Source organism: Gadus morhua, chromosome 3 (assembly GCF_902167405.1).
Source record: "Gadus morhua chromosome 3, gadMor3.0, whole genome shotgun sequence".
NCBI classification, from domain to species: Eukaryota; Metazoa; Chordata; class Actinopteri; order Gadiformes; family Gadidae; genus Gadus; species Gadus morhua.
Genome location: NC_044050.1, coordinates 28941199 through 28952146, shown reverse-complemented (window position 1 = coordinate 28952146; position 10948 = coordinate 28941199). Strand labels below are relative to the sequence as shown.

At 49.9% G+C, this 10948-nt stretch overlaps 1 protein-coding gene across 2 annotated transcripts in view; it reads left to right on the top strand.

Annotated features, from left to right (window-relative positions):
• The window catches only part of grk4 (G protein-coupled receptor kinase 4), a 47258-nt gene that overhangs the window by 18260 nt on the left and 18050 nt on the right, over window positions 1-10948 (top strand). For both annotated transcript variants that reach the window (XM_030350592.1, XM_030350591.1), the window contains exons 3-5: window positions 3889-4001; window positions 6003-6080; window positions 6308-6408. In XM_030350592.1, the coding sequence (XP_030206452.1) occupies window positions 3889-4001; window positions 6003-6080; window positions 6308-6408 (292 nt within the window). The remainder of the gene's footprint in view (window positions 1-3888; window positions 4002-6002; window positions 6081-6307; window positions 6409-10948) is intronic.

Genomic DNA, 10948 nt, shown 5'->3' with positions numbered 1-10948 from the left:
CGCGCATGCTTACGCACACGTACACACACGCGCGCGCGCATGCTTACGCACACGTACACACACGCGCGCGCATGCTTACGCACACGTACACACACACGCGCGCATGCTTACGCACACGTACACACACACACGCGCGCATGCTTACGTACACGTACACACCCACATACTTACACACACACACACACTCTTAGGCACATGCTGACGCACAACTTCACACATACGGGCCAAAGAAACTAGTGTCCCCTTCCAGCTCAGGGCTCACCTGCTGGCGTTAGGATCCTGTTAAACGTTCCAGAACTCCGTTCACAACATGAAACACGTTCCCAGACTGTAGACTTTGGTTCCCAGAGGGCTCTGATTGGGTTGACGTTTCACATTGCTCAACGCGAAAGCCATTAAAATGATTTAAGGCGGTGCATCATTCTCCATTTGCACTGAACACTCCTATATATGTACTTCCACGTAATGGCTTGATTTTTGGTACTTTTGCCTCAAATTAATTTCAATTAAGATGTTGAAATGACAACCAAAACACCCAAGGATAGTGTTTACATTTAAAGTCGCATTTACATTTAGAGCATTTAGCAGACGTTTTTATCCAAAGTGACTGACAATCAGTACATTTGTCAGAAGAAGGAAAAACAACAATATATCGCTGTGGGTACAGGAAGGATGTTCATAGAAACAAGTAGCAAGCTCTAACAAGTAGTATGAGTCAGTAATGAAGCCAAACTCTGATGGGTGAAGCAGGCCTTAAGAAGTCTACAGTCATTAGAGAGGCGTGTGACTTCGCCCCCTCGTTCAGTCGACTGGGATTTGAACATCCGGTCGGTTGGCCAACAGAAAGTTAAATGCCGGATTTGAGGGTGAAGATGAAAGGTTAGGGGTTGTGAGAATCTTCCTTCACATCCCATCCATGTTCTTATGTGTACTGGTTTGTATTAAGTCACAGTTATTCAGATATCCTTTCTTTAATCGGGAGCTACCCGGCCTGCAATGATGCCTCAGCAATGCTTAGGCTTCATTTTGCTTGGCTGTCAAATAAAACCGAGTGTTTTATTGTTGCCTATACTTGGGTTCTATATAAAGGAAGAATCGGTTAACTCCATTCACTGAACGGGACGATCCTCTTTATTTCAAGCGCTCTAAACAGAGAGTCAAAACAGCAACCCACGCGCAGACACTTCCGTCCTGCTCCTTCAGAATAAGAGTCCCTAACAGGAATTGGGTTACATATCTCCCCTCCTTCAATAAGAAACGTCCCCGTGTCCACACAGCAACAACCTGAGCGCACTTAAGAAAAAGAAAACGGAGCCACATGCAATAGTGCAGTACCAAGGGAATATAACATTTTTATCAAACATTATACTATACCCTTAACCATAAACATGGAGCATCATACCCACTTTTCCTAATCAAAATAGTTGTTATTTTGCAAAAATAATAAACTAAAATAATCACCACAATTAAATCAATTAAAACAGTTGCGGTACAACATTTACGCTCAGCTCCACAGAAATAATAATAAACCAACATTCAAACAGCATGTCAACCCACATTCGTAGCTCAGATGTAATACCACACATTGCTAGACACCCTGTTTGCGTTGAAATGAACTGGCTATGTCCGTCCGTCAGAGCCCAAAGGACAGGCAATCCGATAGGTAAGCCCCAGTTCTCCTTGAGAGCCCAACACAGCCAGGACCCGGTAATGTCCCTTCCAGAGGGGAGCCAGTTTCATACGGTCCTCTGTGAGATTATGAAGCCACACCAAATCCCCTACTGCATATGGTGTGTGTCGGACGGCTCCGTCGTAGTACAGCTTTTGTTTCTCGTGTGCTTGGACACCGCTCTGTCTGGCACCACCAAACGCCATCGCCAGTTTCCCTGCCATAGAGGCCACAAAGTCTGCATGAGAAGAAGGTAAGTCTGATGATACCTGTGATGGCACCAGCACGTCCACCAGGACCCGAGCTTCCCGTCCATGAACCAAATAGTAGGGAGAGTAGCTGGTGCTGCAATGAACAGACGTGTTATAGGCGAAAGCCACATGTTTCAGATAATCGTCCCATTCACCACCACAAGCAAGCAGCGATTTGGCAAGATGGTCAATGAGGGTCAGATTAAAGCGTAAAACCATGCCATCTGATTTGGGATTATACGGGGTGGTGCATGCCTTGTTAATCCCTAAACATTTACAGTCTTTGCACAATCTCGGCTTGAAACTGCTGACCTTGATCACTGTGAACAGCTTCTGGAATACCATGCACTAAAACATAATCCTCAAACAAACACTGTGTTACCGACTGGGCTGTTTGGTTAGGATGAGCATACAGATTTACATATTTGGTAAAGTGGTCTTTTACCACCAATACATATCTGTTACCCTTGGAAGTCATAGGCAGTTCAAGAATGTCAGTCGCCACTCTCTGAAATGGTAGAGTAGCTTAAGAATCCCCCTTCGTTGCCCTATGCTTGGGTCGCTGGGGCTCTGCGGGTTTGGCATGAGACGCACTGCTCGCACCACTGTTGAATATCTTTAAACATAGAGGGCCAATAAAAAGTTTGCCTTGCCCGTTCCCATACTCGCTCCGCAGAAAATTGTGCCGAAGCAGGACCCCCGTGTAGGTGCTGCAGCACATCAGCGACCAGCGCAGAGGGCACCTGACACATGTCACCCCCCGTGCGGGAAGATTTCATTGTCCGGCAGAGCAGTCCAAGTTTTACAGCAAGTCGGGGATATTCCGTCCATAATTTCCAACATTGCCGAGAGCTACCTTTCATGTGCCCCTGCGGCGGTCGAGAACCGCTCCCCTCAATCCATTGCACTTGTGTCAGCATCGGTCCTTTGCAGCTCTCTGATTCCAGTCCCATCATGTGAAAGTGCATGCATGAAAGACATGTCAGACTCACTGTCTGTGTCCACTTGCTGCCCTGTGGTGAGTTCAGAGGTGCAGAGGTCCATAGCAGATGGCGGAGATAACAAAATGTCTGACCGGGGAACCAATGGCTCCGTGTCTGAGCCACATCCAAGCTATCGCCCGGAGCACGGAGGCGGGTGTTCGCTTTACTGCATTATAGTCGGCCTGAACGGCTGACTATCCCATAACAGAAAGGCAGCTTTGGTCAGACACGTTGGTAAAATCCTGACCACTTCAAAGTCATAGTCACCTTCAGTGCCTCCCGCTAGCGCCATCACGGCAACCTCATACTGCCTGGCCCAGCAGGGGAAGCTTTGCTTTTCCTCCGCTTAGGTCGGTGGAAGTTCAATCGTTATGTAGCGGGAGAACGTCTTTCCCTGCAGCGCTGCCTGTAGTCCAACGGGTCCTCGTCAAACGTCCACATTTTGCTTCTTTTGTTTAATTTACGTAGCTCTTTTTAACGGAGCTCACAACGACGATGAGATGATGGCTGAAGTCCTCACGCTGGACGCATCACGGACTCTCCACGCGTACTAGTTAAACTGTGTACAACTAAACTAACCGCGCTAGAAGTGATTGATTACTTAGCAAAACTTTTCCCAACAGTTTCGTCCGTTTCAGTTATTTTCGATGGGCTTCCGAACAGAACTGATCCCACCGCTGCCACCAATGTAACCGAGCGTTTTATTGTTCCCTATACTTGGGTAAAGGAAGAATCGGTTAACTCCATTCACTGAACGGGGCGATCCACTTTATTTCCAGCGCTCCCAACACAGAGTCAAAACAGCGATCCACACGCAGACACTTCCGTTCTGCTCCTTCAGAATAAGTGTCCCCAACAGGAACTGGGTTCCAATAATGATGATACTAGATGAATACTAAGCTGTCCTCCTCAGAGGGACTACACCACACGCACTGTAAGAGAGTTATTAATACCAGATGAATGCTAACCCTGCTTTTCTCCACAGAGAGGGACTACACCAGCCTCTGTGAGCGTCAGACCATCGGCCGCCTGCTTTTCCGTCAGTACTGCGACACGCGGCCGGAGCTCAAGAGATGCATCGAGTTCATGGACGCCTCGGTGAGACAGCCGGGGCCACACCCGTTTTGGTTTCGTTTCGACTCATCGTGGGCGTTTTTGTTTTCATATGTTGTCATTATGTTCTTTCCAAAACGGTTGTGTAGAGTTTTTCTTACTTCAACAAACCTTCCCAGGGTTGAGCAGATATGTATCGCATCGCTGTGGGTTGTGCAACAGTAAAGAATGTGGCGAAAAAAAGAATGGCAAAAAATATCAAGATGAACTTCAGTGGCAGTTCAAATTTGACGGTTATGGCCAAAGCAACTCGTCCAACCCTTTGGTTATCAAAGGTGTCAATCTAGGTGCTGGGCACAATATCGAGAGGTAGAGATGACATTTTGGGCGTAGCTATTTACATGAAGTCAGTTTTAAGTGTTCATGTCAAGGGTACTTGACATGTTCGAAATTGATTTGAGATTTGAGAAGTAAGAAAGTATTTTTTGTCTTCAGTTGTTAAGCCAGTTAATTTAGTTTTTGGTTCCTGCTCCTTGCTACAATGTTTTGCTGGACTCCCACTGGGCTGTGTGGACCAGAGCTCTCTCTGGGATAGGCCAGGGGGGGGGAGCTGTGTTCTCATCAGGCGGGGGGGGGCTGGAATCTGCTGCTGGTTGGCCGGTCCCTCCAGTGGGGGCTGGGGGGGGGGGGGGGGGGGGGTTAGGTTGTGTTTTCGTGTTGGCAGGCGGGGGGTTGATGATGAAGTGGGGCCCGGTGATTAGGTTCACTCGGACGAGCTGTCAGAACCGACAGGCCCCCGAACCCTCCCTCCATTCCAACGCACCCCCCCCCCTCCCTCCGTGAGCTCCTGCCCACGTCAGATGCAGCTCCCCTGGGAGCACTGATGAGGACAGGCCCAGGCTTGTGTCTGGGCCCTGGGAGGAATGTGAGAAAGGAAAAACGAAGGGAGGAGGGGGGGGGGGGGGGGGGGGGGGGGGGGGGGGGGGGGGGGGGGGGGGGGGGGGGGGGGTCATGCTTATTTAATGAAAACCTACATCTAGTTTGTTTTTAAGGTAGCCCGGCCTGCCGCGCTCGCACTTGTGTGTGTTCACATTAGGGCTGTGGCGATTAATTGATTTTGATCGCGATTTCGATATTAGTCTCAAATGATCACAAAACGAATATTATCGATTAATTTTTTTCTTTTTTTTCTTTGTTCATATTTAGGTGCAGAACAGCTGATACATATCTGTTCATTATTTTAGATTATAGCTTTTTCTTTTTGACCGTTTGGTTTTTTATTTTTTTAAGGCGAAAATTCAAAGTACTCAGTTACAAAGTGATTTTTGACAGAGACATGCTGAATCATGTTTTCAAACTCAAAAATAATTGTTTGAATAATCTTGATTTTCAATATTGACCAAAATAACCATGACTATGATTTTTTTTTCCAAAATCAAGCAGCCTTGGTTCACGTGTGTGTCCTTATGTGTGTGTGTCCGCATGCGTGTGTGTGTGTGTGTCCGCATGTGTGTGTGTGTGTGTCCGCGTGTGTGTACAAAACGCGGGGGCCGATGCAGGCCCGTGTTTGTGCTCAGCTGGCCGGCTGGGCTCTGCTAATGATGTGTGTGAGCTCGGCCTGGCTCCCGCTCAGCGCTCCCATCAGGGTTTGTTTTCTGAGGAAACACCCGGCCCGACGGCGCCCAAGCCCCGCGGCGTCCTGCAGAGCACCCGTACCCAGCCGGGGGCCGTTCGGGTCCCGCCGTCGCAGTGTACACACGGTGCGCTGTGTGTACACACGGTGCGCTGTGTGTACACTGGTTAGCATCACAGGCCGTTTTGATTGACAATTCCGATAACTAATATCAATATTGTGAAGTGGACCGCGGTGTCTCATGATAGTGTGATGTTTGTCCGGGGGAAGTTGTGGTTGGACTTTTTAAATGTGGGTATTAACCTCGTCACTGTGCAGTTTACTACCCTGGTGGGGCGGACTGAAATGAAGCGAATAAGGAACAACTTTGAAGTTTAGCTTTACGTGGCTCCTCCCCTCTCTGTGATTGACAGGCGGTGTACCAGCTGGCTCCTGACGAGAAGAGGCGGGGCTACGGCCTGAACGTGTTGGACACCTACTTCACCAACGGGGTGAGTGACTGCGCCCGGTCTACCGCTGTGGGAACACTAGACCGCAGGATTGGTCGTGATGTTTTGTGAGTTTTTAATTGGGTAACGAAATTGTTTCTTTTTGTTAATTGTCAAACGTTTGAGCAGCTTCTGTGTTGTTCTACCAAACACTCACCCACACCCTCTCCTCTCCCCCTCCCCCTCTACCTCCCCCTCTACCTCCCTCTCTCACCCCCCCCCCCCCCCAGTCGGCAGCCCACCTCCCAGAGATTCCTCAGGAATTGGTGGCCGGCTGTCGGGAAAAGCTGGAGCAGAGCCACTGCAAGGAGCTGTTCAACGACTGCACCAAGTAGGTCCCCCACCGGCACCTCCTCCACCCCCCATCGCCTCCACCTCCTCCTCCGTCACCTCCAGTACCTCCTCTTCCATTACCACCACCTCCATCACCCCCATCGCCTCCACCTCCTCCTCCGTCACCTCCAGTACCTCCTCTTCCATTACCACCACCTCCATCACCTAGAGCACCTCCATCACCTCGAGCACCTCCATCACCTAGAGCACCTCCATCACCTAGAGCACCTCCAGCACCTCCATCACCTCGAGCACCTCCATCACCTCGAGCACCTCCATCACCTAGAGCACCTCCATCACCTAGAGCACCTCCAGCACCTCCATCACCTCGAGCACCTCCATCACCTCCATCACCTGACCCGTCTCCATCATTCCCATCATCCCCACCACCATCATGTCCATCCTCTTCACCTCCACCTCCTCCATCTCCTCCACCACCTCCATGACCTGCACCGTCCCCACCCCCAGCACCACTACCTCCACCACCTCCTCCACCACCAACCCCCCCCACCCTCAGACCGGCAGCACCTGCAGGCCTCTGGGTGCTGACTCATGCGTTTCTCGGGGGTGAATGGCAGCATTCTGTGGTCACGGAGCGAAGCTCTTTCCTCCTCCGGGCTCCTCCTCGCCTGGCTCAACATGGAGCCCATTCAGGAGGAGGGGACTTGCGTCATCGTAAGGATTAAGTAGGAACCGGTTTGGGATCGTGTTTACTTGTTGGGTTTGCCGTCGGATTATCATAATATGTTGGAGAGAGAGAGAGAGAGAGAGAGAGAGAGAGAGAGAGAGAGAGAGAGAGAGAGAGAGAGAGAGAGAGAGAGAGAGAGAGAGAGAGAGAGAGAGAGAGAGAGAGAGAGAGAGAGAGAGAGAGAGAGAGAGAGAGAGAGAGAGAGAAAAAATGGGTTGTCAGACTTTGACAAGGCAGCTGGCAGTGGCACCTGGAATGCACACACACACACACACACACACACACACACACACACACACACACACACACACACACACACACACACACACACACACACACACACACACACACACACACACACACACACACACCGGGGTGAATGAAAATGAGCTGTGGGCAAAAAGGGGATCCGGAACCCTGGCAGGGAAACAACCGACACCTCAGTGCTCCTGGACCCTCTCTCTCTGTCTCTCTCTCTGTGTCTCTCGCTCTTTTGGTCTCTCTCTCACACTATTGCAAGTGTTGCTGCTTCCTGCTCAACAAGTCAACCAACAGGATTCTCACCTGTAGATGCGTGTCAAAACACACGCACAGACACGGAGAGAGCATATTGTTTGATTAAAACATGCGTTGGACCCTACTGAACTCGTATCCCAGGCTGTCATGTCTCCTGGAACACTGAGGGCCTTGTACGAAGAAGTACTGCAACACTGGCCTCTGGGCCACTGCCCTTATTTGGGAGTTTAAGGCGTAACCTTGTGCAATAGGCAGCATGAGGTCATCAATCAATCAATCAATCAGTGTGGTTGTCCTTTAACAACCTTGTTGGTTTAAGCCCTCGGTCCACAACAATAGGCGCCTACATCAGGCCCACATTAGGGCGTGCGTGAGCGACAATATGGTTCAGTAACGACTGCAGTCTTGGTTACAGTCGCTTCATTCTGCATGTTGCTTAGGAGGCGGAGCGGGTCGGCTGGTAACCTGAAGGTTGCTAGTTCGATCCCCGGCTCCTCCTAGCTGAGTGTCGAGGTGTCCCTGAGCGAGACGCCTCACCCTGACTGCTCCTGACCAGCTGGCTGTCGCCCTGCGTGGCTGACTCCGCCGTCGGTGTGTGAATGTGAGGCAGTATTTAGAGCGGCCACTGGTTAGACAAGCGCTGTGTAAATGCAGTCCGTCTACATCGTCTGCATCACAACAGCTTTGCGGGACGGTGATGGTTTGAGGGCAGATCCGCGGCGTCGGGCCAGACGAGCCCAGCTGGGGGAGGGCTCGCCGGCTCTGCTAAACGAGCCACAAGCGTTGCACTAAATAAAGACCTTTTATTCCTCAGGAGTTCGTCTTAGGTTTTACGATAATTCAACAGCCTGGACAGCTTATCCGTCCCGGCTTGTCTGTTTATGCAGCTCCCAGCGCTATAAACCGATAACTTATTACTTACTTTTAGCGAACGAGCGACGAAAGGGTTGAGATTAGGCTCTGACTTCGATGCGGGCGGTGTTGGAGCGCGGAGGGGAGCTCCGGCGGAGGTATGTGTGGCGGTGGATGTTTAGTTTACACCGTGGAGCGAGTCAAGGAGCCGGTGGAGCGGTCGTAGATCATCCCAGCTGGACGGAGGTGTTAATATAACGGAAGATTCATCTGTGGTACACACACACACTAACACACTCTCCTGGCCGGTCCTGTTTCGGTAGCGGATCGAGACTCACCGGCCTGGCTCGCTGTGTGTGTGTGTGTGTGTGTGTGTGTGTGTGTGTGTGTGTGTGTGTGTGTGTGTGTGTGTGTGTGTGTGTGTGTGTGTGTGTGTGTGTGTGTGTGTGTGTGTGTGTGTGTGTGTGTGTGTGTACACTGGAAGGGGAGCAAGGACAAACATTTATTTTGGTAGTATTATCTATATTGTAGGATTTTTAGAGTGAGACAATCTCTGTTAAACCACCACACACACACACTCTGCAAAAACAGCACACACACTCTGCAAAACCACCACATGTGTGAGTCAAAGAAAACATTGAATTGTTTGTGAATGGAATTCCTGTGTCTTGGTATTTATTCTACCATCACTTGTTCCAAATCTTTCCTGCGTAGGAATTCTGCAGAATCCTAATCCAACACAAAACTCTGACTACTGACTTACTCCTTTTCCGTGTGCACAGTGATGAGCATGAAACACACACACACACACACACACACACACACACACACACACACACACACACACACACACACACACACACACACACACACACACACACACACACACACACACACACACACACACACACACACACACACACACACACACAGAGAGAGAGAGATGGAGAGAGGGCACATGGCTGCGGAACGTCTTGGCACCCTAAAGGGCTTTCTCCCGAGATGCGGAACATACGGTTATGTCATAGCGATCGCGTTTTGTGTGGGTGTGTGTGGTAGAGTGTGATGTGTCCTCAACACTGCTCTCTCCCCCCTCCCGACAAAAGCAGCTTTGTGGCCCGTGTTTATTCCGAGTGTCTAATGGTCTCTTTCAGTTGTGTTCCTCCAGGCTGGACCATCGGCTATAGGCTGGTGTTCCATCCTATAGGAAGGGACGTGGGGGTCATTGTCTCGCAGGCTAGATCCAGAACGCACACATGACTTGTATTTTTATACACAGATGAACGCAGTGTTTATGTCGACATCAATGGGGCCTCTCACATTTGGATGAGCTCTTGTTGTTGTTTTGTTCTTGCGTTATGATGGGTTGGAGACGGACTGAACCATGAAGTCTTGCAGGAGGCTGGACGTTGACGGCGTTTTCCCCTCTCCCTCGTTCCACGGCAGTGTTGGAGTCATGGAATCGTATTTAACTTTAATGTGTTTTAGAAATGCTGTGTGTTTTAATAGACGGCACTGGGAGCCAGGAAGCACAACGTATACACTTCTATACCACAGTTTTCCATGAGATTTACATCCTTCTTATAAGGATGCCTCTTAAGCTTTTTAAGTTGATTTACTTAGTAAGTAACTGGATGCAATCACTTAGAAAATGTTAAGCGTATAAAAGGTCAAAACTAACCTATGCAGCCCTTTCTATTCCCGGGGACAGGGAAGGGGTGAGGCCTTTGGGGAAATACTCTGCCTAAAAGTTTGCTGAAGCTAGTTTAATTCCCCTCCTCACCAAAGTCCTATAATTATACGTTTGGAGCCTTAATGGATGCCATTTTTCGCAACCATAGCTCTATTTATCTATCTATCTTTTGGCAGTGAAGGTGTGAATACCTTTCGGCAGTGAGGGTGTGAATACCTTCCGGCAGTGAGGGTGTGAATACCTTTCGGCAGTGGAGGTGTGAATACCTTTCTAACTCAGTCCCGACAACAACATCTGTGGCAGGAAGCTGATGAGAAGCAGGCCGGGGTCAGGGGTCGGAGGTTGAGGGACGGGGACGGGACGGGGGGTCAGAGACAGGCTCGAACAGCTCTCAGTGGAATGTGGACCTGTTGTCGACGGGTTGGTTGTGGGGGGGGGGGGGAGAGAGACACTACCTTTTCAGAGTTAGTTTTGATCTGGGGCGCCCTTCTGACGTCATCCTAAATAAAGAGAAATAATAATAAAGAGTGTGTCGTCGTTGGTTGGCTCCATAGCAACAATGTTTAAGGATGAGGGGTTTGATGATAAGCCAGTGTTTGATGAGTTGCTGGGGTTTATGATGAAGACCTGGGGATCGATGACAGTGAGCTTGGGTTCGATGCTACGACCCCGGGGGGCGTGGTCTTGCTGAAGGTAACGTGAGTGGAGGATTTGATTGGTTGATCCAGCTAATGGTGGGGAGATGGTTCAATAAGAGGATAAGTGGTCATGCGAGCAGAAACGCACGCA